The sequence below is a fragment of the Trachypithecus francoisi genome, unplaced genomic scaffold, assembly GCF_009764315.1.
Source record: "Trachypithecus francoisi isolate TF-2019V2 unplaced genomic scaffold, Tfra_2.0 Lachesis_group12, whole genome shotgun sequence".
Taxonomy (NCBI): Eukaryota; Metazoa; Chordata; class Mammalia; order Primates; family Cercopithecidae; genus Trachypithecus; species Trachypithecus francoisi.
Window position 1 is genome coordinate 54,855,319 of NW_022681457.1, and position 26,648 is coordinate 54,881,966.

The window sequence follows — 26,648 nt, forward strand, 5'->3', positions numbered from 1 at the left end:
TATATACGTATATATATTATTTTATATATATTATATATGTATATATTATATTTTCTCTCTCTCTCTCTCTCTCTCTCTCTCTCTCTCTCCTCTCTCTCTCTCTCTCTCTCTCTCTCTCTCTCTGTGTCAAGATCAGGAGTTCGAGACCAGCCTGGCCAACATGGAGAAATCCCGTTCTCTGCTAAAAATACAAAAATTAGCTGGGCATGGTGGCGCCCCACCTGTAATTCCAGCTACTCGGGAGGCTGAGGCAGGAGAATCGCTTGAACCCGGGAGGCGGAGGTTGCAGTGAGCTGAGATTGTGCCATTGCACTCCAGCCTGGGCAACAAGAGCAAGAGTCCATATTAAATATAAATATAAATGTGTATATAGATATACTTGATTATATATATATTCACGAAAAAATATACCTGAGAACATTTCTGAACTTACTCTAAGAAAGGAAAAGTTAAATGAGAATTTCTCACAAGTAAAATACATGATTAATATTAATTTTTTTCTGAAATCCACCTCTTTTATGAACCTTGTTAATATTTTCTTACCTTTCAAGTCCTACTAATAAAATGCAATTTACAGTTAAATAATGGAAGTCAACATAAGTGAACAAATCTTTTCAAGGTGATAAACCCAGGGAGTGGTAGTGCTAATTAGAAAACAGATGTGTCTAGGCCAGGAACGGTGGCTCTTGCCTGTAATCCTATCACGTTGGGAGGCCAAGGCAGGCGGATCACCTGAGGTTGGGAGTTCGAGACCAGCCTGACCAACATGGAAAAACCCTGTCTCCACGAAAAATACAAAACAATTAGCCGGTTATGGTGGCACATGCCTGTAATCCCAACTACTTGGGAGGCTGAGGCAGGAGAATCGCTTGAACCCGGGAGGCGGAGGTTGCGGTGACCTGAGATTGCACCATTGCACTCCAGCCTGGGCAACAAGAGTGAAACTCCATCTCAAAAAAAAAAAAAAAAGAAAGAAAGAAGGAAAGAAAGAAAGAAAAGAAAGAAAGAAAGAAAAGAAAACAGATGTGTCTGACTGATATTCACCCCCCCCCCCCCCCCCCCCCCCCCCCCCCCCCCCCCCCCCCGTCTGCTCACCTTAAGTGCTCAATAACCACCCTCTCAGGAGACATTACACTATGCCCCAGGTGCATTTTACTTTGTAAGTTCTTGCAACATCTCACTTGGGTCAGGTTTTTCTTTGTCTTTTGGGATACCGTTTTTTTCCCACAAAATTTAGAGAATTCAGGGGGCAGAAATTATTTCTGTGTTTTTCCCTCAATACCAGCATCTGATTGGCTGACCAGCATTGTGTCTCCAAGAAATGAAAGCTGGGTTGGGTGAAGACAACAATCTTAATGTCTCAAGGGGTTAGCTTTTCAAAGGAAGAGTATGCCAGGAGATGCCTCTTAGCCCCAGGGCATCCACCTACTCCCTTGAGAAGCTACACTCCATACCTCAGGTTGTCCTCAGGGAGAAAATGACCCAGGAGCTGATATTCACTAGACACTCTCGCAGAAAAAGTCATGATGTGTATCTTGGTTTACTCGAGACAGTACTGAAACCCAGGACCAGGAAAAAACTGAACGGTGGCTGAAGACGCATCACTCCATAAAGTTTCCAAAGAAAAACCTTCACCTGAAAACATTCTGATAAGATTTCTGTGCCTAAGGAAGATTAAAAAAAAAAAAAAAAAAAAAAAGAGGCATAGAAATTTCATAAAATACAGTGTCAGGGAATTATTTTTTGCTTTCTTCTCATGAGAACTATTTTCAAACAGAAAACAATTTTAAGTGCCATCCAATGCTTTGTCAAAAAATGATTAACTAAAATACAGTATCAAAAATGTACACTAAAGGAAAAACAGTTGAGAATGTGAATTAGGAAAGAGAAGTTGGCATTTGGAAATGTCAGAAGGAACTGGAAATTTAGTATTTTAGTTTATTTGCAGTTTAAATCTAACTGCAGGCCAGAGTTAGGCTGGAGGAATGGGGCTGGGAAGTACACTTGAGACCCTGCTGGGAATGCATGTGAAAAATGCAGTGGAAAAATCAGTCCCCTGTGGAGTGTGAGAATAATTAAGGGGCAGGCAATTACACTGAGGAGGCTCTAGTCCCAGCGTTTCTACTTAACAAAAACTGCTACCTAACTGTACCTAACCAATTATTAAATACAGTTTTCTTCATCGTATACCTTATAAAAGTCTTTCCTTCAAGCTCCTCCCATGAACCACAAACTACAAAACACACTTTTGTGCTCTACAATTATTGAATCACTCTTTGATTAAATTCTTTAATATTTTTTGCGATGAATGCCACAGATTTTTAATAGAAGAAAATAGGAACTGGGAACCCCACGGACCAAAACTCTTCCCATTCATGAACACGCACCCCAAGTCAGGATTCTCCCCTGACGCCCTCCCATGGTCCGTGCACAATCTGGGAAAGGCGCCGCGCTGCCCGTGCAGAGCTGTCGAGAGAGGGCTCCAGACCTGGGCACGGTCACTATGCAGGGAAGAGACAGGACGCCCGGGGACCCGGCTGTCGGCGCAGCCGCCATCTTATGGCTGAAGGGGATTGAGAGCCAGCTGGGCAAGGAGAATTCGGGGCGCAGATTGTGGAGATGACTGCGGGGAGGCCTGAGTCCCACCACAGCCACTTCCCACCGGTTTCAACCAGCCCTTCCCCTCTCTCCGGATGTCGGACCGCACTCTCACCATTTCTAGGCTTCCAGGGGGTCCTGGCGTCTTAGCTGTGGATCTCCCAATACCTGTAGGTCACAGAGCCACAGAGTCTGGGCCTCTAAGAGCAGAGGACAAAGAGCAGTGAAGACGAGACCTGGAACTCTGTCTGAAGCGAGAGACAAAGGCCGCGCCAAACCCGGAAGAGCCCTGTCCGGTCCAGCTGCTTGTCTGATTGAACTGTCCCCTACCTCAGAGTCCCTGATTGGATAATGTTTAAGACCCGCCCCTTCAGGCCCTGAGTGACGGAAGATGCGATCAGATGCTGAGCTGAATGAAGTGTGACCGCCTAGGCTGCAGCCTTTTCAGGCAAGGCTTCCTCCGTGAGCTGAGCTAGGCCCACTCCAGAGGTTGTTTGCCTTTCATCTTGTGTGTAAGGTCATATGCCCTTATAAATAATATGCTATATGGCTATCACAAATGAAAAGAATATAACAATCGTTCTAAAAAAAATTTTTTTTTGAAACCGAGTTTTGCTCTTGTTGCCCTGGCTGGATTACAATGGCGTTATCTTGGCTCACCACAACCTCCGCCTCCCGGGTTCAAGCGATTCTCCTGCCTCAGCCTCCAGAGTAGCTGAGATTACAGGCATGCGCCACCATGCCTGGCTAATGTTTTTGTATTTTTAGTAGAGACGGGGTTTCTCCATGTTGGTCAGGCTGGTCTCGAACTCCCGACCTCAGGTGATCCTCCCACCTCGGCCTCCCTCCGGCCGAGCCTCCGGGCTCAGCGTGAGCCACCGCGCCCGACCCAATTGTTCTAAAATTTTATATTTTATGACCTTCCTGGCTTCTGGTCCTTTGAGCAGGCAGCCTGGGATTTTAAAAAGGAGGCAATTCTCTGAAATAAAATGTGAGCCACAAGTTGGGCGCTGTGCCTCACGCCTGTAATCTCAGTACTTTGGGAGGCCTAGGAAGGTGGACCACCTGAGGTCAGGAGTTCGAGACCAGTCTGGCCAACATGGTGAAACCCCGTCTCTAAAACAATACAAAAAAATTAGCTGGGCGTGGTGGCAGGCGCCTGTAATCCCAGCTACTTGGGAGGCTGGGGCAGGAGAATAGCTTGATCCTGGGAGGTGGAAGTTGCAGTGAGCCGAGATCATGCCACTGTACTCCAGTCTGGGCAACAAGAGTGAAACTCCATCTCGAAAAAATAAATAAATAAATAAATAAAATAAAATAATAAAATGTGAGTCACGTGTAAATTTTAAATTTTCTAGTAGCCAAACTTTATTTTTTTATTTTTATTTTTTTAAGATTTTAGACGGTGTCTCGCACTGTTGCCCAGGCTGGAGTGCAGTGGCATGATCTCGGCTCACTGCAACCTCCACCTCCCAGGTTCAAGCGATTCTTCTGCCTCAGCCTCCCAAGTAGCTGGGATTACAGACGCTGGCCACCATGCCCAGCTAATTTGTAGCCAAACTTTAAAAAAGAGTTTGGCTCCGTTTTTTACATTCTTTTTTTTTTTTTTTTTTTTTTGAGGCGGAGTTTCGCTCTGTCGCCGGGCTGGAGTGCAGTGGCCTGATCTCAGCTCACTGCAAGCTCTGCCTCCTGGGTTTACGTCATTCTCCTGCCTCAGCCTCCCGAGTAGCTGGGACTACAGGCGCCCGCCACCTCGCCCAGCTGTTTTTTGTATTTTTAGTAGAGACGAGGTTTCACCGTGTTAGCCAGGATGGTCTCGATCTCCTGACCTCGTGATCTGCCCGTCTCGGCCTCCCAAAGTGCTGGGATTACAGGCTTGAGCCACCGCGCCCGGCCGGCTCTGTTTTTTAAAAAGAAACAAAGAACAGGTGAAATTGATTGTAACAATTTAACCCAATATGTCCAAAATATTGTCATTTTAATATGTGAGAAATACGTAATTATTAACGAAGTGTGTGTGTGTGTGTGTGTATATATATATATGTAACTAAACCTTTGAAACTTAACTCGTATTTTACCTTTCTAGCACATCGCAGTTCAGACCAGGCACATTCCAGGCACCCAGTAGCAACGCCTGGCCAACAGCTGCTACATTGAAGTGCAGCTCTGACATCAGGAGGGTGAACGGCCTGAATATCCCTTTTCTGCCAGAGGTGAGGGGACGGCCTCTCCCTACCAACATCTCTCTTCAGTTCTGGGGGTAGAAGAGATAGTGGCCATAGAAAGAGCAGAGGGCATGCTGGGCACAGTGGCTTGTGCCTGTAATCCCAGCACTTTGGGAGACCAAGGTGGGCAGATCACGAGGTCAAGAGTTCAAGACCAGCCTGACCAACATGGTGAAACCCCATCTCTACTAAAAATACAAAAATTATCTGGGTGTCGTGGCGCCTGCCTGTAATCCCAGCTACTCAGGAGGCAGAAGAATCGCTCGAACCTGGAAGGCAGAGGTTGCAGTGAGCTGAGATCACGCCACTGCACTCCAGCCTGGGTGGCAGAGTGAGACTGCCTCAAAAAAAAAAAAAAAAAAAAAGAGCAGAGAGCAACAGGAATAAAATAACTACAGGTAGACCACTGCTGGCCACCTCTTGCCCTCCTTCCTTCTAGAGATCAGACAATGAATAAAGGATGATGTGGCCACAGAAGAGAACCCTATGTCTTCAGGTCTGTCCACACTCTTGACCTCCAATTTTTAGATATGAAAAAATAGATTAAAGGCAAGCTTATTTTGCTATTTGGCCTTGGCCCTTATGATTAGGCTGTGGTTGTCTATTTTCTCCTGTGGTGTGAGGAACAGTGTGGATATAAGCACTAATCACATGCATACAATATCTACATGTATTTCTGCATTACTCGATATTACTTTACAAGACATCCAACTCTAAATCAGAGGGAAAAAAATAGTACCTTTAGGGTGTCCACTGTGAGAAGGTAAGTAGTACTGAATCTGTCATTAAATCCTGGCATCCTATCTGCACTGGGTGCATGTATTAGTTAGCTATTGCAGCATAACAAACCATCCAAAACTTATTAGTCATAATTGAAAGGGTCAGCCATTTGGGCTGGGCTTAGTGGGGCCATTTCTCTAGTCTCAGCTGAGCATTTTGACATGTATCATCAACTGCTTGTTGACTAAGCAGCTGTGTTTCTGGGAGTGAGCTTCTGCTTCTGGAGCTGTCAACAGGGGCAACTTTTTTCTCCATTCCATGGTATCTTATTCTCCGGCTGGCCAACATGGATTTTTCCCATGGAGATGGCAGCATTCTGAAATAAAAGCAGAAACATTCAAGACCATTTGAGCTTGGGCCCTAAACTAGCCCACTGTCATGTTCACAGGTTTCTACTGCCCTGAACAAATATGACCTGCCAGATTTAGTGTTCAGAAAGCAGATACTGGATGTCAATAGAACAACTGTAAAAGCACCTGGCAATGGGCAGGAATATAGGAGGATGAAAAATTGCGACCATTTTGGCAATCATTATTATTCTGCCCTTTTTAATGTACATGGTTTATAGAACTCTTCCACAGAAAGAAACTTGTTCAAAGACTAACAGCTACTAAGTGGCTGAGCTGAGATTCAGAATAAATTCTGTCTGACTTCAAAGTCCATGCACCACCATAGATAACACTGTTACAGAATCTGCCCTAGTCCTTTGAAATCCTGGAGAGTGAAACTTCTACCATAGAGGACAGATATTCTTTAGATTCATGCTGATATGGTACTGTTTATTATTGAGAATAATTCTCTCAAGAAATTCCAGAAGCAGATGGTGGCTTAAACCTGTAATCGTAGTACTTTAGGAGGCTGAAACGGGAGAATCACATGAGCTCAGGAGTTCAAGTGCAGCTTTGGCAACACAGTAAAATCTTGTCTCCATGAAAAAAAAATGTTAAATTAGCCAGGCATAATGGTGCATGTCTGTAGTCCCAGCTACTCAGTTGGCTGGATCAGGAAGATTGCTGGAGCCTGGAAGGTCAAGGCTGCAGTGAGTCATGATTGGTTACACCATTGCATTTCAGCCTGGGTAGTAGAGTGAGACCCTGTCTCAAAATAAATAAATAAATAAATCAAAAAGGACATAAAATAATTTGGAAAAATAGCTAAGGACTGAGTTTATGAAATCAAAGCTGGCCAGGCGTTGTGGCTTACACCTGTAATCCCAGAGAGGCCGAGGTGGTTAGATCACCTGAGATGAGGAGTTCAAGACCATCCTGGCCAATCATGGTGAAACCCCATCTCTACTAGAAATACAAATTATCTGGACATGGTGGTGGTCACCTGTATACCCAGCTACTTGGGAGGCTGAGGAAGGAGAATCATTTGAACCCAGGAGGCGGAGGTTGCAGTGAGTGGAAATCCTGCCATTGCAGTCTAACATGAGTGATAAGAGCAAAACTCCATCTCAAAAAAAAAAAAGAAAGAAAGAAAGAAAAAGAAAAAAATCAAAGCCCAACAACACATTATACATTTTTCATCATAGAAAAAATTTGGGCCGGGAACGGTGGCTCACACCTGTAATCCCAGCCCTTTGGGTTGCTGAGGTGGGTGGATCACCTGAGGTCAGGAGTTCGAGACCAGCCTGGCTAACATGGTGAAACCCTGTTTCTACTAAAAATACAAAAAATCAGCCAAGCTTGGTGGCAAGTGCCTATAACCCAGATACTCTGGAGGCTGAGGCAGGAGAATCACTTGAACCCGGGAGGCCGAGGTTGCAGTGAGCCAAGATCCTACCATTATACTCCAGCTTGAGCAATAAGAGTGAAACTCCGTCTCAAGAAAAAGAAAAGGCCCAACAACACATCATATATTTTTCATCATAGAAAAAATTTGAAAACTTTTAAAAGAAAAAAAACTTTAGAGAAATAAAATTAAATTTAACAGAGTTTAATTGAGCAATTAATAATTTGCAAATCAGGCAGACTGTGGATCCACAGTAGGCTCAATGAAACTCCAGCACAGCCACATGATGGGAAAAGGATTTATGGACAGAAAAAGCAAAGTGACATTCAGATAATGAAAGTGAGGTACACAAACAGCAAGATTGATTCCAGCCAGGAATTTGCCTTATTTGAACATGGTTTGAACAGTTGATGTCCTCTTATTCACAATAACACAGCAGTTGGTACAAAAATGGGTTACAGTCTAGTTAGGTTTCCATTTACTATATATTAAAAAAAACTTATTAACCAAAATTAAACACAATAGGAAACAGCTTTAGGCTATAATGTAACTATTTCTCACTTTTGGACATCTTCTCAATGTTGAGAAATAGACTAGAACTTTAGATATTGATATCACTCTGTCACCATTAAAAAGTACTTATTTAGGCTGGATGTGGTGACTCACACCTGTAATCCCAGCACTTTGGGAGGCTGAGGCAGGCAGGTCACCTGAGATCAGGAGTTTGAGACCAGCCTGGCCAACATGGTGAAACCCCATCTCTACTGAAAATACAAAAATTAGCCGGGCATGGTGGTGGTGGGTGCCTGTAATCCAAGCTACTCAGGAGGCTGAGGCAGGAGAATCCCTTGAACCCAGAAGGCAGAGGTTGCAGTGAGCTGAGATCACATCATCACACTCCAGCCTGGGTGACAAGAGCAAAACTCCGTGTCAAAAAAAAAAAAAAAAATTACTTAATGAGTCTCAATTTTCACTTTAAAATAGCAGAACTATGGGTTTTGAAAAGTGAAAACAAAGACTTCAGGTTGTTAGTTTTTTAAAGGATTACAGTAGAGGGGACCTCCTTGTGTTCAAATCTGCTATTTATAAAAGAAAAACAAAACTTGGTCTGTAGATCCTAAGGATTTTCCTATTTCCTTAAATTTTCAGTTTGATTATGTCATAGTTACCATAAGTGACTCCATTTGGTTTGGTTTGGTTTGGTCTGTTTGGCACTGGGCCTAGTGCACAAACTCAGTCCAGAATGATGGCCTTCAATAATTTTGTTTAAAACATTTTCTCCTTTAGGTTAAGTTCTCACATACGTCAAAGTGAGACCAAAACTCAGGGGTCTTATTGCCACTCTCAGTTTTTATTATTTTGGGTTTTTGTCCTTATAATGTCATTCATAGGTTATGGTGTCCCCATGGTCACATATGTCTTTGAATTTTTTTAATGCCAGTTAAAGAAAGACCATTTGGGCCAGGTGTAGTGGCTCATGCCTGTAATCCCAGCACTTTGGGAGGCTGAGGTGGGTGGATCACAAGGTCAGGAGTTCAAGACCAGCCTGGCCAACATGGTGAAACCCCATCTCTACTAAAAATACGATTTAGCTGGGCATGGTGGCAGGTGCCTTATAATCCCAACTACTTGGGAGGCTGAGGTAGGAGAATCACTTGAACCCGGGAGGTGGAGGTTGCAGTGAGCCGAGATCAAACCACTACACTCCAGTCTGGGTGACAGAGCAAGACTCCATCTTAAAAAAAAAAGAGAGAGAGAGACAGATACCATTTGACCATTCTAGAGATGACTACATGCAAACATTTATAACTTTTGAGAGAATACACTGCAATAGGGAGACACTATTTTGACTATCACAGTACCACACCCAGCTATGTTTGTGTTTTTAGTAGAGACAGGGTTTCTCCATGTTGGTTTGACTGGCGAGAGCACACCTGAACAGAAGAGGGAAGCAATTTTTATCAGAAGAATAATACCACAACTTTTAAATATGTTTTTTTGGCCAGGGTTCCCATGAACAACCAACTGAAATTAAATAGATCAAATAGTTAACTAGACAAATGGCCTACTCATTTCAACCAGGCAGAGTATTCATTAATCCCCTACAACTGAATCTCTGTAATACCCAATGTATTTCTCCGTGTGCAACTACAAGTGTTAGCAACTGCACAGATACTTCTCTATTTATCCAGTAAGTAATCTAGAAAAATTATATTATTTAGAACAACTTTAGGAGGAAAATTTAAAGTCTATAGTTGTTATAAGTAAAATGTTTATTCAGAAACAGAATGCTTGTTCCTTGGTACCACAAGGAAAAATTAACATTCAGACAAAAAGTTGTCTCAGCAAGGCAATTTTACTTTCTGCAGAAAGGGTGCTCCCCAGATGGAACAATGGCGAGAGCACACCTGAACAAAGGAGGAAAACAATTTTTAGCCCTTACACAGCTTGTCCTTGCTACTGTGTCCTGTCTCCATTGGCTGGAGCCAGACCACATAATCTAAGTTAACCCAACTGACTAATAATTTAAAACTTTCCTAAATAGGTAAAGGCAAGGGAGAACAAAGGAAAGGAAGAAGCTGTTTATGCCAAATAGGGAAGGGACATAGGCTGTGAGCTGGAATGTGCCTGTGAGCATGTCTAGCAGCTACATAGGATAGAGCTTAACAAAGTGTTATCAGCACAAAGCAAGGAGGCTTGAAGGAAGTTAGTCTTTAAAAGAAACTATTATTTTTAACACATGATTTATTATTTAACAAGAAGGGAAACTTTGAAGAAGAAACTTTTTACTTTCTACAATAGTGTAACCATAATTCTTAGACTAGAATCTGCTATAGAGCCCTATTATGGGGGATAAATTTCTAACCATTGTCTCATTTACTCTAAACCATGGAAAAAAATAACCTACCAAATGATGCTCATTCAGAAGAGTAATGACTTCCTGGCAATGCTCTTTATCCTATTCTGAATAAGTTCTCTTTAACTTATGAAGTAAGTTGAGAGCAGTGGACCAATATTCTGTTTCTGATGTCATCAGGCAACAAATGTCCCATTAAAATGTCTCACCCACATTGGCCTTTCATCTTTAATCTATCAAGGCATAAGTTTGTTCATAGATAAGGTTGACTGCAAAATCCTCTACATATAAAAGTAAAACCCATGAGTGCACACAAAAGATCCTTTTTTCTTTTTATTTTCTTTTTCTTTTTTTTTTTAATACATGATTTTACTCTTGTTGCCCAGGCTGGAGTGCAATGGCATGATCTCAGCTCATTGCAACCTCTGCCTCCTGAGTTCAAGTGATTCTCCTGCCTCAGCCTCTTGAGTAGCTGGAATTACAGGCACATGCCACCACACCCAGCTAATTTTGTATTTTTAGTAGAAATGGGGTTTCTCCATGGTGGTCGGGCTGGTCTTGAACTTCTGACCTCAGGTGATCCACCAACCTCAGCCTCCCAAAGTGCTGGGATTACAGGCATTAGCCACCGTACCCAGCCTCTTATTTCTTTTGTTTGCAGAGGCAAAAAAAAAAAAAAAAAAAAAAAAAAAAATCCAACCACTTCAGCCTCCCAAAGTGCTGGGATTATAGGCATGAGCCATGGTGCCCAGCCTCTTATTCCTTTTGTTTGCAGAGACAAAACAACAACAACAACAACAACAACAAAAACAGTGAACTAAGAGTGTCATGATAGTAGAAATGTCTTGATTTTTGATTTTTGTGAAAATAGTGATCTACATTAAGGTTGCCATCTCCTTTTGAGGAAAAACTTTCCTAGTTAACTTTACCTTAAGATCTCCAATGGGTATAAAATTGTAAGAGTTTGGAGGTCCGCTTCTGAGTCGTGAGATTATGAACCCAAGGTTCGAGGTCCTGAAGTCTTACTGCAGTGTAGATGGCAAGCAGACTTAATCTCTGGGTTGTAGATTATAAAGAGTTACTGTCCTCAGTCAGTAGACTCTTAAAAGGCTTTCTTTACCTGGTGAAAATATGCTTTGTCATAATGCATTAAAGCCTTCATACTAGACTTCAGTAACAGAAGATACATGAAGATCTATTTTTAGGTGCATAGGCCTTCCAATGACTATTTTATGAGGGTCAACACATTTTTTCCACTCTAAGTGTATATGATTGTCATCAATCTGCAGTTACAAAAGCAATCCAGTCAATTTAGTTAGCTTTTCTCATACTATTGTATCCATTATACCTTATTTAACATTTTCAAAATTTGTGTAGTGAAATAAGTATCTTTATCATTGGAGACTTTTTCAGAAATGTCCCATGAAAAAAACATTTCCTTATATCCTTTTAGCTACTGCTATAACAGCAGACTTCTTGCATGAGAAAGCTTTCCTACTGTGAGAAAACATGCATTATAAAGGACAATTGAATAAAATTTCTATGTAAATGTTTAAATGACCCATGGGATAGCAAAAAACATGAAGTTTTTATTGTTTTCTCATGTTTATATGTTTGACAAAAGAAAGATGTCAAAACTTATTTTAGTAATTTAGAATAGTCACACCCCAACACATACACACACACACACTTAATTTATTTTTATTTATTTATGCTTGTTTATTTATTTATTTTGAGACGGAGTGTCTCTCATTGCCCAGACTGAAGTGCAGTGGCATGATCTCAGCTCACTGCAACCTCCATCACCCAGGTTCAAGCGATTCTTCTGCCTCAGTCTCCTGAGTAGCTGGGTTACAGGTGCCCACCACCACATCCGGCTAATTTTTTGTAATTTTAGTAGAGATGGGGTTTCATCATGTTGGCCAGGCTGGTCTTGAACTCCTGACCTCAGGTGATCCACCTGCCTTGGCCTCCCAAAATGCTGGGATTACAGGCATGAGCCACCACACCCGGCCCTATATTTATTTATTTACATTTTCTTTTTGAGATGGTTTCACTCCTGTCACACAGGCTGGAGTGCAATGGTACGATCTCCGCTCACTGCAGCTTCCACCTCCCAGGTTCAAGTGATTCTCCTGCCTCAGCATCCTGAGTAGCTGGGATTATAGGTGCCCACCATCATGCCTGGCTAACTTTTGTATTTTTAGTAGAGATGGGGTTTTACCATGTTGGCCAGGCTGGTCTCAAACTCCTAACCTCAGGTGATCTGCCTGTCTCAGCCTCCCAAAGTGCTGGGATTGCAGGCATGAGCCACTGCACCCAACCTAATTTATGTTTAATTTAGATTATTTTACCTCATCTGTGATGTGTAATGGAATACAGCACTTTCAATAATGGAAGCTATAAGAACTCAGGAATAAACAAGGGGCAGTCAGCTTTCTAGGTTTTCCATGAGTCCACACTTAACGTAAAATTTATTTCCTCTTAAATACTAGGCTTTGTTTCTCCAATTTGGGTGCATTGCACTGGTAACTGTCATAGGTAATTGACTTAAACCACAGAGTTTATTCAAATGACATATCTGAAAAATTCAGTACTGGCTGATTTATGATAAATATGTGACAGAGTATTTTCCCAATATTTAATTAATATTTATTTTGCCTGGGTTATAAATTTTATGAGTCAGTCTCTTCATTAGAACATATATAATCTTTACCCAGTCCAAATAATATGATCCTTAAATTATCAGAAACCTGTACTCAATTTGTCTGGTCCATTTTTATCTTTTCATAAACCTCCTTAAAGACAGGATACTCTAGAATTTTGCATGCTTTTGAAGTTTTTAGAAACTACATCAGAATTAAACTGTTAACTGTAAAAATGACTTGAAATGGTTATAAAGAAACAAATGAAAAGAAGTTCATTATATCTGTGGCCTACAATAATTTATCATAGTAGCCATAATTATGACTAATAGCATATACTCAGGTATATTAGATTTTTAGAAATTGTAGGCCAGGCGTGGTGGCTCATGCCTGTAATCCCAGCACTTTGGAAGGCCGAGGTGGGCAGATCACAAGGTCAGGAGATCAAGACCATCCTGGCCAACATGATGAAAGCCCGTCTCTACTAAAAATACAAAAAAATTAGCTGAGCGTGGTGGCACACACCTGTAGTCCCAACTACTCAGGAGGCTGAGGCAGGGGAATCACCTGAACCCGGGAGGCAGAGGTTACAGTGAGCCAAGATGATGCCATTGCACTCCAGCCTGCGTGACAGAGCAAGACGAAAAAAGAAAGAAAGAAAAAGAGAAAGAGATAAACAGAGAAAGAGAGAGGGGAAATGGGGGAGAGGGAGGGAGGGAAGAAGGATGTGTACAATTTTGGAATACTTTTTTGTTGTTTTGTTTTGTTTTGTTTTTTTGGAGATGGAGTTTCGCTCTGTCACCAGGCTGGAGTGCAGTGGCAAGATCTTGTATCACTGCAATCTCTGCCTCCTGGGTTCCAGCAATTCCTCTGCCTCAGCCTCCCAAGTAGAAGGGACCACAGGCACACGCCACCATGCCTGGCTAATTTTTTGTATTTTAGTAGAGATGGGATTTCACCGTGTTGGCCAGGATGGTCTCGATCTGACCTCATGATCCACCTGCCTCAGCCTCCCAAAGTACTGGGATTACAGGCGTGAGCCACCACACCTGGCCTTTGGAATAAATATTAGTAACATTTGTTAAAATAAAAGTTGAAGACAGTCAAACATTATTTTTAATTTAACAATGTTTGCCATGTAATTTACCATATCAAATAATTCTGTTCTTCACTCTTTGGGATGCTGCGTTGGCCCTCTGTAATATCCAAAACTTTGAGAAAAAAAAAAAAAACAAAGACAATTTTTTAGCTGAAATGTGATTTTTGGAAGCTTGTCAAATATGTCAAAGGGTTGCCAGGCACGGTGGCTCATGCCTGTAATCACAGCACTTTGGGAGGCCGAGGCTGGTGGATCATGAGGTCAGGAGTTCAAGACCAGCCTGGCCAAAATGGTGAAACCCTGTCTGTACCCATTAGCCAGGCGTGGTGATGGGCACCTGTAATCCCAGCTACTCGGGAGGCTGAGGCAGGAGAATTGCTTGAATCCAGGAGATGGAGGTTGCAATGAGCCAAGATTGCATCACTACACTCCAGCCTGGGTGACAGAGTGAGACTCGGTCTCAAAATAAATAAATAAATAAATATATGTCAAAGGGTTAAAATGCTTTATCAAAGTAGGATCACATGTCACCATGAAATAATAGTCATTCACTTAAAAAAAAAGATAATAAAAGGATTTTAAAAAACAAAACAATTTACTGCTTGATATAAGAGATTGAGATTTCCAGTCAAAACACCTGAGAAAGACAGCATGACAAAAATTATATCTCTACTCTCTTTGTTTTCAAATTTGTTCAAAAAGTGAACAAAAAATTTTACTTTGCCATATTATTAATATATAAAACTTTTGTTCCAGAGAAAATCAACTTTTAGTTTTGTATTAGTGTATTATCTATACTAAAGCTAATTTTAACAAAACTTTATAAATAAATCCACCAAATTTGTCATTTTTGACCACTCTAGATTTCCATACATGTGTTACAATCTTTTATAGTTAATTCTTTAACTTTTTATATTCTATTTTTGTCTCTATTCTTTTTCTTTTTTTTTTTTTTATTATACTTTAAGTTCTAGGGTACATGTGCATAACGTGCAGGTTTGTTACATATGTATACTTGTGCCATGTTGGTGTGCTGCACCCATCAACTCATCAGCACCCATCAATTCGTCATTTATATCAGGTATAACTCCCAATGCAATCCCTCCCCCCTCCCCCCTCCCCATGATAGGCCCCGATGTGTGATGTTCCCTTCTTTTTATTTTTCAACAATCTCTAATTTCAAACTTATTGAGGGAACCAGCCCCCAATATTTCCACATAGGTTCTTTTCTATTTTCCCTAAGTGTCGGCTGGTCTGAGAAATAAAGAGAAAGAAATTTTACAGCTGGGCCTCTGGGGGTGTCATCACATATTGGTAGGACCATGATGGTGACCTCGAGCCACAAAACCAGCCAGTTTTTATTAGGGATTTTAAAAGGGGACGGGGTGTACAAACAGGGAGTAGGTCACAAGGATCACATGCTTCAAAGGGCAATAAAGATCACAAGGCAAGGCAAAATTAGAATTACTGATGAAGTTCTATGTCCTACTGTGCACACACTATCTTGATAAACATCTTAACAGGAAACAGGGTTCGAGAGCAGAGGATCCGTCTGACTAGAATTTACCAGGCTGGAATTTCCCAATCCTAGTACTGCAGGTGACCAGGGTGTATTTCAGTCCTTATCTCAACCACGTAAGACAGACACTCCCAGAGCGGCCATCTATAGACCTACCCCCAGGAATGCATTCCTTCCCCAGGGTTATCAATTATTAATATTCCTTGCTGGGAAAAAAACTCAGCGATATTTCTCCTACTCACACGTCTGTCTATAGGCTCTCTGCAAGAAGAAAAATATGGCTGTATTCTGCCCAACCCCACAGGCAGTCAGACCTTATGGTTATCTTCCCTTGTTCCCTGAAATTCTGTTCTTTTTCAGGGTGCACTGATTTCATATTGTTCAAACACACATATTTTACAATCAACTTGTACAATAGTGGTCCTGAGGTGACATACATTCTCAGCTTATGAAGATAACAGGATTAAGAGATTAAAGTAAAGACAGGCATAAGAAATTATAAGAGTATTAATTTGGGGAACTGATAAAAGTTCATGAAGTCTTCACAATTTATGTTCTTCTGCCACGGCTCCAGCCAGTCCCTCTGTTCAGGGTCCCCGACTTCCCGCAACACAAACTAGTGGAAATGTTCCCAATTTTTTTTATCAAAAAGCATTTTTTACTTGTCTATACACTCTATGCAGAGCTGTTTTTCTTACATCTAGTAGTTTTAATTACATATGTTAATCACATTAACTCTGAACAACCAAATTTTTAGTGAAATCTCAAGGAAGTAATTTTGAACAGTTTCATACCAGTATTTATGACAAAAGCAATTTTATATTTTTAGTAAAAGATGTTTCTCAAATTTTCTGTTAACTAACTGATCTAAATCTATTTAGTTTTTTAAACATCATATAAAATAAGATTCCAGTAAGTCATGGTGGCTTACACTTGTAATCCCAGCACTGTGGGAGGTCAAGACATGAAGACTGTTTAAGCCCAGAAACTCAAGACCAGCCTGGGCAACATAGTGAAACCCATTTCTACAAAAGATACAAAACTTAGTTGGGCATAGTGCCCTCCACCTGGAGTACAAGCTATTCAGGAGGCTAAGGTAGGAGGATTGCCTGAGCCTAGGAGGTTGAGTCCGTAGTGAACCATGATGGAGCCACTGCACTCCATCCCAAGTCACAGAGTGAGACACTTTCTTAAACAAAAAAAATGCTAATATATATAAACTTAAACTTATGGGTTTCTTTGCTCTTATTATTTTAATAGTTATTGGGGTACAGGTGGTGTTTGCTGGTGATTTCTGAAATTTTGGTGCACCCATCACCTGAGCAGTGTACATTGTATTCAATGTGTAGTTTTTTATTCCTCACCGGCTCCCATCCTTCTCCTCAAGTCTCTAGAGTCCATTATATAATTCATATGTCTTTACAGCCTCATAGCTTAGCTTTCACTTATAAGTGAGAACATACAATGTTTGGTTTTCCATTCCTGAGTTACTTCACTTAGAATAATGGTCCCCAGCTCCATCCATGTTGCTGCAAATGCCATTATGTTGTTACTTTCTATGGCTGAGTAGTATTATATATACCATATTTTCATTATTTACTCATTGGTTGATGGGCATTTAGGCTAGTTCCATATCTTTGCAATTGCCAATTGTGCTGCTATAAATACACGTGTTGCAAGTTTCTTTTTTTTTCTTTTTTTTTTTTTAGATACAGTTTTGCTCTTGTTGCTCAGGCTGGAGTGCAATGGCGTGATGTTGGCTCACTGCAACCTCTGCCTCCTGAGCTCAAGCAATTCTCCTGCCTCAGTCTCCTAAGTAGCTAGGATTACAGGCATGTGCCACCATGCCTGGCTAATTTTGTATTTTTAATAGAGACAGGGTTTCTCCATGTTGGTCAGGCTGGTCTCTAACTCCCGACCTCAGGTGATCAGCCTGCCTTGGCCTCCCAAAGTGCTGTGGTTACAGGCGGGAGCCACCACATCTGGCCCACAAGTTTCATTTTTATATGACTTCCTTTTTCTGTGTGTAGATACCCAGTAGTGGGATTGCTGAATAAAATGTTAGTTGTACGTTTAGTTCTTTTAAGAATCTCCAAACTGTTTTTTTTATAGTGGTTGCACTAGTTTACATTCACACCAAAAGTGTAAAAGTGTTTTGTTTTGTTTTTTAACCACATCCATGCCAATGTCTATTTTTTGTTGTTGTTGTTTTAATTATGGCCATTCTTGGTGGGGCACAATGGCTCATGCTTGTAATCCCAGAACTTTGGGAGGCTGAGGTAGGTGGATCATTTGAGGTCAGAAGTTCAAGACCAGCCTGGCCAACATGGTGAAACTCCGTCTCTAAAAAAATATGAAAATTAGCCAGGCATGGTGGTGGGTGCCTGTAATCCCAGCTATTCGGGAGGCTGAGGCATGAGAATCGCTTGAACATGGGAGGCGGAGATTGCAGCGAGCCAAGATTGTACTGCACTCCAGCCTGAGCAATAGAGCAAGACTCAGTCTCAAAAAAAAATAAAAAATAAAAAGGCCGGGCGTAGTGGCTTACGCCTGTAATCCCAGCACTTTAGAAGGCCGAGGCAGGTGGATCACGAGGTCAGGAGATCGCGACCATCCTGGCTAACACGGTGAAACCTCGTCTCTACTAAAAATACAAAAAAAGAAAAAAAATTAACCGGGCATTGTTGCCGGCACCTATAGTCCCAGCTACTTGGGAGGCTGAGGCAGGAGTATGGCGTGAACCTGGGAGGCGGAGCTTGCAGTGAGCCGAGATCGTGCCACTGCACTCCAGCCTGGGCAACAGAGCAAGACTCCGTCTCAAAAAAAAAAAAAAAAAAAAAAATTACGGCCTTTCTTTTTTTTTTTTTTTTTTTGAGACAGTTTCACTCTTGTTGCCCTGTAGCGCAATGGCGCAATCTGGCCACTCTTACAGGAGTAAGGTGGTATCATATTGTGCTTTTGATTTGCATTACAAATCAAAGTCCCATTTATTCATCTTCATTTAATTGCAGTTGCTTTTGGGTTCTTGGTCATGAAGCCTTTGCCTAAGCCAATGTCTACAAAAGTTTTTCTGATGTTATCTTCTAGAATTGTTAGTTTCAGGTCTTAGATTTACGTCTTTAATTCATCTTGAGTTGATTTTTCTATGAGAGATGAAGATCCAGTTTTATTCTTCTACATGTACCTTCCCAATTATCCCAGCATTATTTGTTGAATAGGGCATTCATTCCCCCACTTTGTGCTTTTGTTTGCTTTTTCAAAGATCAGTTGGTTGTTAGTATTTGGCTTTATTTCTGGGTTTGTTATTCTATTCTATTGCTCTATGTGCCTATTTTTATACCAGTACCATGGTGTTTTGGTAGCTATAGCCTTGTAGTACAGTTTTATGTTTGGTATTGTGAGGTTTCTAGATTTGTTTTTTTGCTTAGTTTTACTTTGGCTATGCATACTTTTCTTTGGTTCCATAAGAATTTTATAATTGTTTTTTCAAGTTCTGTGAAAAATGATGTTATTCTGATGAGAATTGACTTGAATGTGTAGATTGCTTTTGGTAGGTTGGCCATTTTCACAGTATTTATTCTACCCATCCATGAATGTCAGATGTTTTTCCATTTGTTTGTGTCACCTGTGATTTCTTTCAACAGTGTTTTGTAGATTTTCTTTTAGAGATTTTTCACTTCCTCAGTTAGGTATATTTATTTATTTATTTATTATTATTTTTGAGATGGAGTTTCACTCTCGTTGCCCAGGCTGGAGTGCAATGGCACAATCTCAGGTCACCCTGACCTCCGCCTCCCAGGATCAAGCAACTCTCCTGCCTCAGCCTCCCGAGTAGCTGAGATTACAGGCATGCGCCACCATGCCCACCTAATTTTGTATTTTTTTTTTTTTTTTTTTTGAGGCGGAGTCTCGCTCTGTCGCCTGGACTGGAGTGCAGTGGCCAGATCTCAGCTCACTGCAAGCTCCGCCTCCTGGGTTTCCGCCATTCTCCTGCCTCAGCCTCCCAAGTAGCTGGGACTACAGGCGCCCGCCACCTCGCCCGGCTAGTTTTTGTATTTTTAGTAGAGACGGGGTTTCACCGTATTAGCCAGGATGGTCTCGATCTCCTGACCTCGTGATCCGCCCGTCTCGGCCTCCCAAAGTGCTGGGATTACAGGCTTGAGCCACCGCGCCCGGCCAATTTTGTATTTTTAATAGAGACAGGGTTTCTCCATCTTGGTCAGGCTGGTCTTGAACTCCTGACCTCAGGTGATCCACCCGCCTAGGCCTCCCAAAGTGCTGGTATTACAGGCGTGAGCCACCATGCCCAGCCTCAGTTAGGTATATTTCTGATTATTTTATTTTATTTTTTGCAGCTGTTGTTAAAGAGTTTGAATTCTTGATTTGATTCTCAGCATGGTGGCTGTTGGTGTATAGCAGTGCTACTGATTTGTGTACATTGATTTTGTATCCCGAAAATTTACTGAATTTATTTATCACATCTAGAAGCTTTTTGGGTGAGTCTTTAGGGTTTTCTAGGTATATGATCTTATCATCAGTGAACAGTAACAGCTTCACTTCCTCTTTACCAATTTGGATGTCCTTTATTTCTTTCTCTTGTCTGAATGTTCTGGCTAGGACTTCCTGTACTATGTTGGATAGAAGTGGTGAAAGTGGCCATCCTTTCCTTGTTTCAGTTCTCAGTGGGAATGTTTTTAACTTTTCCTTGTTCAGTACATTGCTTGCTGTGGGTTTGTCATAGATGACTTTTATTACCTTAAGGTATGTCTCCTCTATGCTGATTTTGCTGAGGGTTTTAATCATAAAGGGATGCTGAATTTTGTGAAAAGTTTTTTCTGTAACTATTGAGATGGTCATATAATTTTTGTTTTTAATTCAGTTTATGTGGTGTATCACATTTATTGATTTATGTACATTAAACCACTCATGCATCTCTGGTAGGAGATGCACTTTATCATTGCGTATTATCTTTTTAACATGCTATTGTATTTTGTTGGCTAGTATTTTGTTAAGAATTTTGGGCAGGGCATGGTGGCTCACACCTGTAATCCCAGCACTTTGGGAGGCCAAGGCAGGTGGATCACGAGGTTAGGAGATCGAGACCATGGTGAAACCCTGTCTCTACTAAAAATACAAAAAATAAACCGGGTGCAGTGACAGGCTCCTGTAGTCCCAGTTACTCTGGAGACTGAGGCAGAAGAATGGCATGAACCTGGTGTTTGGATGAGCGGAGGCAAGATGGTGCACTTCCGGGTTCTTCATCCCCCCCCCTCCAACTTTTCCCGCGCGCGCGAAAATGCAGCCGACGCCCGGGAAGGTGCAGACCAACTGGGCATGCGCCAGGTGACGTCAATCTGAAGAGACCAAGATTTACCTGGTCGCACCTGCGGAACGCCCCCGGACACGCCCGTGCCCCGCCTATCGCCCTCCCACTCCCAGAAAAGCCGCTGCGGACCAGTGCCACGCGCGGACTTCCCAGCTTCCCCACTGCGGTCGGACTGCCGGAACTCCGTCCGAGGGCAGCATGGAGAACTCTGTGGGCCTCAGTTGCCGGAGGCCAACAGACCTCTCCTTACCCACCTTCTTCCCCTGAAGCTAGGTGACCAAAATAAACTTGCAGTTTTGCTCCTACCCTTGCCTAGTCGCTGGTTCCTTTGCGCCCGCTCTTGTGGTCTTAGAAAAACAAGTCGCTCTGGTGGTCTTAGATAAAACAAGTCACCTGGGAGGCGAAGCTTGCAGTGAGCCGAGATCGCGCCACTGCACTTCAGCCTGGGTGACAGCAAGACTCTGTCTCAAAAAAAAAAAAAAATTTTGCATCTATAATCATCAGGAATATTGGCGTGTAGTTCTCTTTTCTTGTTATGTTTTTTCCTGGTTTTGTTATTAGGGTGATATTGCCTTCATGGAATGATTTAGAAAGAATTCTTTCCTATTCTATTTTTTGGAATAGTTTCAGTAGAATTGGTACCAATTCTTGTTTAAATGGCAGATAAAATTCAGCAGTGAATCCATCTGGTCCCAGAGTCTTTTTTTGTTGGCAATTATTTATTACTGTTTCAATCTTGCTACTTGTTATTGATCTGTTCAGAGTTTCTATTTCTTCCTGGTTTACTCTAGGAGAATTGTATATTCCCAGAAATTTATTCACCTCTTCTAGGTTTTCTAGTTTGTACATTTCATAATGTTCATAGTAGCCTTAAATAATCTTTTGTGTTTCTGTGGGATTGCTGGTAATATATCCTGTTTTGTTTCAAATTGAGTTTATTTGAATCTTGTCTCTGCTTTTCTTGGTTAATCTCGCTAATGGCCTATCAATTTTGTTTATATTATCAAAGAAACAAACTTTTTCATTTATGTTTTGAAATTTTTTGTTTCAATTTCATTTATTTCTGCACTGTTTGTTATTTTTTTTTCTGCTGGGTTTGGGTTTGGTTTGTTTTTGTTTCTCTAGTTTCTTGAGGTATGAGCTTAGATTTTTAAATTTGAGCTCTTTCCGACTTTTTTTTTTTTTTTTTTGAGACGGAGTCTCGCTCTGCCACCCAGGCTGGAGTGCAGTGGCCAGATCTCAGCTCACTGCAAGCTCCGCCCCCCGGGTTTACGCCATTCTCCTGCCTCAACCTCCCAAGTAGCTGGGACTACAGGCGCCCGCCACCTCGCCCGGCTAGTTTTTTGTATTTTTTAGTAGAGACGGGGTTTCACCGTGTTAGCCAGGATGGTCTCGATCTCCTGACCTGGTGATCCGTCCGTCTCGGCCTCCCAAAGTGCTGGGATTACAGGCTTGAGCCACCGCGCCCGGCCCCGACTTTTTGATATAGACATTGTTATGAACATTCTTCTTAGCACTGCCTTTGCTGTATTCCAGAAGTTTTGATAAGTTTTGTCACTGTTATCGTTCAGCTCAAAGAGCTTTTATATTTCCATCTTGATTTCACTGTTGGCAAATGATTATTCAGGAAAAGATTATTTAATTTCCATGTATTTGTATAGTTTTGAAGGTTCCTTTCATAGTTGATTTCCAGTTTTATTCCACTGTGATCTGACAGAGTACTTGACATAATTTCTATTTTCCTAAATATATTAAGACTTGTTTTGTGGCCTATCATATGGTCTATCTTGGAGAATGTTTCATGTGCTGATAAATAATACACATTCTGCAATTGTTGGGTAGAATGTTCTGTAAATATGTGTTAAGTCCATTTGTTCTAGGATATAATGGGTATAGTTTAAGTTTATTGTTTCTTTGTTGACTTTCTGTCTTGATTATCTGTCTAGTGCTGTCAGTGGAGTATTGAAGTCCCCTGCTACAAATGTGTAACTGTCTATCTCATTGTATTTTTTTTTTTCTTTTCTTTGAGATGGAGTCTCACTCTTGTTGCCCAGCCTGTAATGCAGTGACATGATCTCGGCTCACTACAACCTCTGCCTCCTGGGTTCAATCACTTCTCCTACCTCAGCCTCCTGAGCAGCTGGGATTTCAGGCACCTGCCACCACACTCAGCTAATTTTTTTTTTTTTTTTTTTTCCTTGAGATGGAGTCTCACTCTTGTTGCCCAGGCTGGAGTGCAATGGTACGATCTTGGCCCACTGCAACCTCCGCCTCCTGGGTTCAAGCAATTCTCCTGCCTCAGCCCCCCAAGTAGCTGGGATTACAGAAACCCACCACCACATCTGGCCAATTTTTTGTATTTTTAGTAGAGACAGGGTTTCACCATATTGGCCAGGCTGGTCTTGAACTCCTGACCTCAAGTGATCCACCTGCCTTGGCCTCCCAAAGTGTTGGGATTACAGGCATGAACCACCACACCTGGCCCACTAATTTTTGCATTTTTAGTAGAGACGGGGTTTCACCATGTTGGCCAGTCTGGTCTCCAACTCCTGACATCAGATCATCCACCCACCTCTGCCTCCCAAAGTGCTGGAATTACAGGTGTGAGCCACTGCTCCCAGCCTAAAGTTTTTTTTTTTTTTTCTTTAAAAGTTTTCAAATATTTTCTATGATGAAAAATAAATAATGTGCTGTTCAGCTTTGATTTTCTAAACTCATCCTTCATCTTTTTCCCAAAATTATTCCATGTCTTTTCAAAATGCTTCTCCAATTTTTTTTTTCTTGAAACAGGGTCTCACTCTATTGCCCAGTTCTGGTTGCAGTGGTGTAACCAATCATGGCTCACTGCAGCCTGGACCTTCCAGGCTCAAGCAATCCTCCTGCCTCTGCCACCTAACTAGCTGCAACTACAGGCATGCACCACCATGGCTGGCTAATGTCTTCATTTTTGTCATGAAAGCAAAATCTTACTATGTTGCTCAGGTTGCACTGGAACTCCTGAGCTCCCATAATTCTCCCACCTCAGCCTCCCAAAGTGCTAAAAATATAGGTGTGAGCCTCTGTGTTCTTCTGCAATTTTTTTTTTTTTTTTTGATACAGAGTCTGGCTCTGCTGCCCAGTCTGGAATGCAGTGGCACAATCTCAGCTCACTGCAACCTCTGCCTCCCCAGTTCAAGTAATTTTCCTGCCTCAGCCTCCTGAGTAGCTGGAATTGCAGGTGCACACCACCACGCCTGGCTAATTTTTATATTTTCAGTAGAGACAGAGTTTCACCATGTTGGTCAGGCTACTCTTGAACTCCTGACCTCATGATCCACCCACCTCGGCCTCCCAAAGTTCAGCGATTACAGGCATGAGCTGCTGTGCCTGGCTTCTTCTGCAATTTCTTAAGATGATTATTTCCAGTGATAAACAGTAGTATATGAACACAAACCTAAAAGGAATCTGACTTATTCTGTAGAAGTGTCACTCTCCAGGATTTCAAGGATCTAGGGCAAGGCAGCTACTTTAGTAGCATGACCTATGGAGGTGCATGGGCTTTGGCGTCAGATAAAGTTGATCCTGAGTCTTAGCCCAGTCACTTAGCACTCGTGGGTCTTTGGACATGTTTGTTGATATGGAGAAGTACTATATACCACATATGCAAAAAAGGTGGACTGATACTGATTGCAAAATGGCAGCAATTTTTCTTCCCTCTTATATCTATGCCCATTGTCCGGTACTTTTACAGCTGTTTCCATCAAGATCCAGCATCTATCTTCCAAACCCTAGATCTGGCTGGCTTTATTTGCTCAGCGCAGTAGAAACTTGTGAACATGACAGTGGGCTAGTTTGCGGCCAGGCACAAATGGTTTTGAATGCTTCTGTTTTTCGTTCAGAATGCTGCAATCTCCATGAATAAAGCCCATGTTAGCAAGCTGAAAAATAAGATACCATGGGGAGGAGAAGCAAGGTGCCCCTGTTGGCAGCCCCAGAAGCAGAAGATCACCCTCAGAAGTACAGCTGGCTAGTCGACAAGCAGCTGATGATACAAATCTAAAAGAGCTCAGCTGATACCAGAATAATGGCCGCACTCAGCCCAGCCTAAATGACTGACCATCTTAATTATAAACTAGCAAGTTTTGGATGATTTGTTATGCTGCAATAGCTAACTAATACATGCACCCAGTGCAGATAGGATGCCAGGATTTAGTGACAAGTTGATTACTTGTTGCCTTCTAACAGTGGGCAGCCTCTAGGTACTGATTTCTTCCCCTAATTTAAAGTAGGATGTCTTGAAAGAGAATGTTGGGTAATGCAGAACTACAGGTAAACATGTATGCATGTGATTGGTGTTTATATTCGCATAGTTCCCACACCACAGGAGAAAGCAAATAACCACAGCCTTGCAATTAGGGTCAAGGCGAATTAGCAAAATAAGTTTGCCTGTAATCTATTTTCTCCGTATCTAAACATTGGAGTTCAAGAGTGTGGGCAGAACTGAAGACACAGAGTTTTTTTCTCCTAAGCGCCATTATCCTATGTTCACAGCCTAATCACTAAAAGAGAGGTGGGCAACAGGTGGTAAGCCGTGGTTTACCTGTGGTTATTTTATTTCTGCTGCCCTCAGCTCCTTCTATGGTCACTACCTGTTCCAACCTCAGAACTGAAGACAGATGTTAGTAGGGAGAGGCCCTTCCTTCGCCTCTGGCCCTTCACACCACTGACATCAGAGTTGCTATGTGTAGCTACTGGGTGTCTGGAATGTGCCTGGTCTGAACAGCGATATGCTAGAAAGGTAAAATACAGAGTTATTTTCAAAAATTTAGTTGCAAATATTTATATACTTCATTAATAATTACATATTCCTCACACATTAAAATAATATTTTGTATATATTAGGTTAATTACATTGTTACAATCAATTCAACCTGTTCTTTGTTGTTGTTGTTTGAGACAGAGTCTCACTCTGTCACTAGGCTGGAGTGCAGTGGCGCCATCTTGGCTCACTGCAACCTCTGCCTCCCAAGTTTAAGCGATTCTCCTGCCTCAGCCTACCGAGTAGCTGGGACTACAGGTGCGCACCACCACGCCCAGCTAATTTTTGTATTTTTTTTTAGTAGAGACAAGGTTTCACCATGTTGGCCAGGAGGGTTTCAATCTCTTGATCTTGTGATCCACCAGCCTCGGCCTCCCAAAGTGCTGGGATTACAGGCGTGAGCCACCACGCCTGGCCTCTTGTTTCTTTTCTTTATTTTCTTACCCACCGAGACACGGAATCTTGCTCTGTCCGCCCAGGCTGGAGTGCAGTGGTGCCATCTTGGCTCACTGCAACCTCCTTCGCCTCCCGGGTTCAAGCAATTCTCCTCCCTCGGCCTCCTGAGTAACTGGGATTACACACGCCCGCCACCACGCCCGGCTAATTTTTGTATTTTTAGTAGAGACGGGGTTTCACTATGTTATCCAGGCTAGTTTCAAACTCCTGACCTCTTGATCCGCCCGCCTTGTACTCCCAAAACGCTGGGATTACAGGCGTGAGCCACCGCGCCTGACCCCTTATTTCTTTTTAATTTTCTAGTTTGGCTACTAGAAAATTCAAAATTCACATGTGGCTCATATTTTATTTCAGAGGATTACCTCCTTTTTAAAATCTCAGGCTGCCTGCTCAAAGGACCATAAGCCAGGAAGGTAAAAAACCTGAAATTTTAATTTGTTATTATATCCTTTTCATTTATGTATAGTCATATGATGTATTATTTACAAATGCATATGACCTTATACACAAGATTGAATGCAAATATCCTTTGGGGTGGACTCAGGAAGGAAGCCCTGCCTGAAAAGGCTGCAGCCTAGACGGTCACTCTTCCTTCATTCAGCCCAGCATCT

The 26,648-nt window shown here is 41.9% G+C and overlaps 2 protein-coding genes across 2 annotated transcripts in view; one reads left to right on the top strand and one right to left on the bottom strand.

The window, feature by feature from the left end:
• Positions 1-2,939, bottom strand: part of LOC117093713 (zinc finger protein 708-like) — a 44,987-nt gene extending 42,048 nt beyond the window's left edge. Inside the window, 1 exon segment of the mRNA XM_033229222.1 lies at positions 2,714-2,939. Within this exon segment, the coding sequence (XP_033085113.1) occupies positions 2,714-2,716 (3 nt within the window). The 5' untranslated portion in view covers positions 2,717-2,939.
• LOC117093721 (zinc finger protein 100-like) overlaps positions 1-26,648 on the top strand; it is a 566,997-nt gene that overhangs the window by 287,568 nt on the left and 252,781 nt on the right.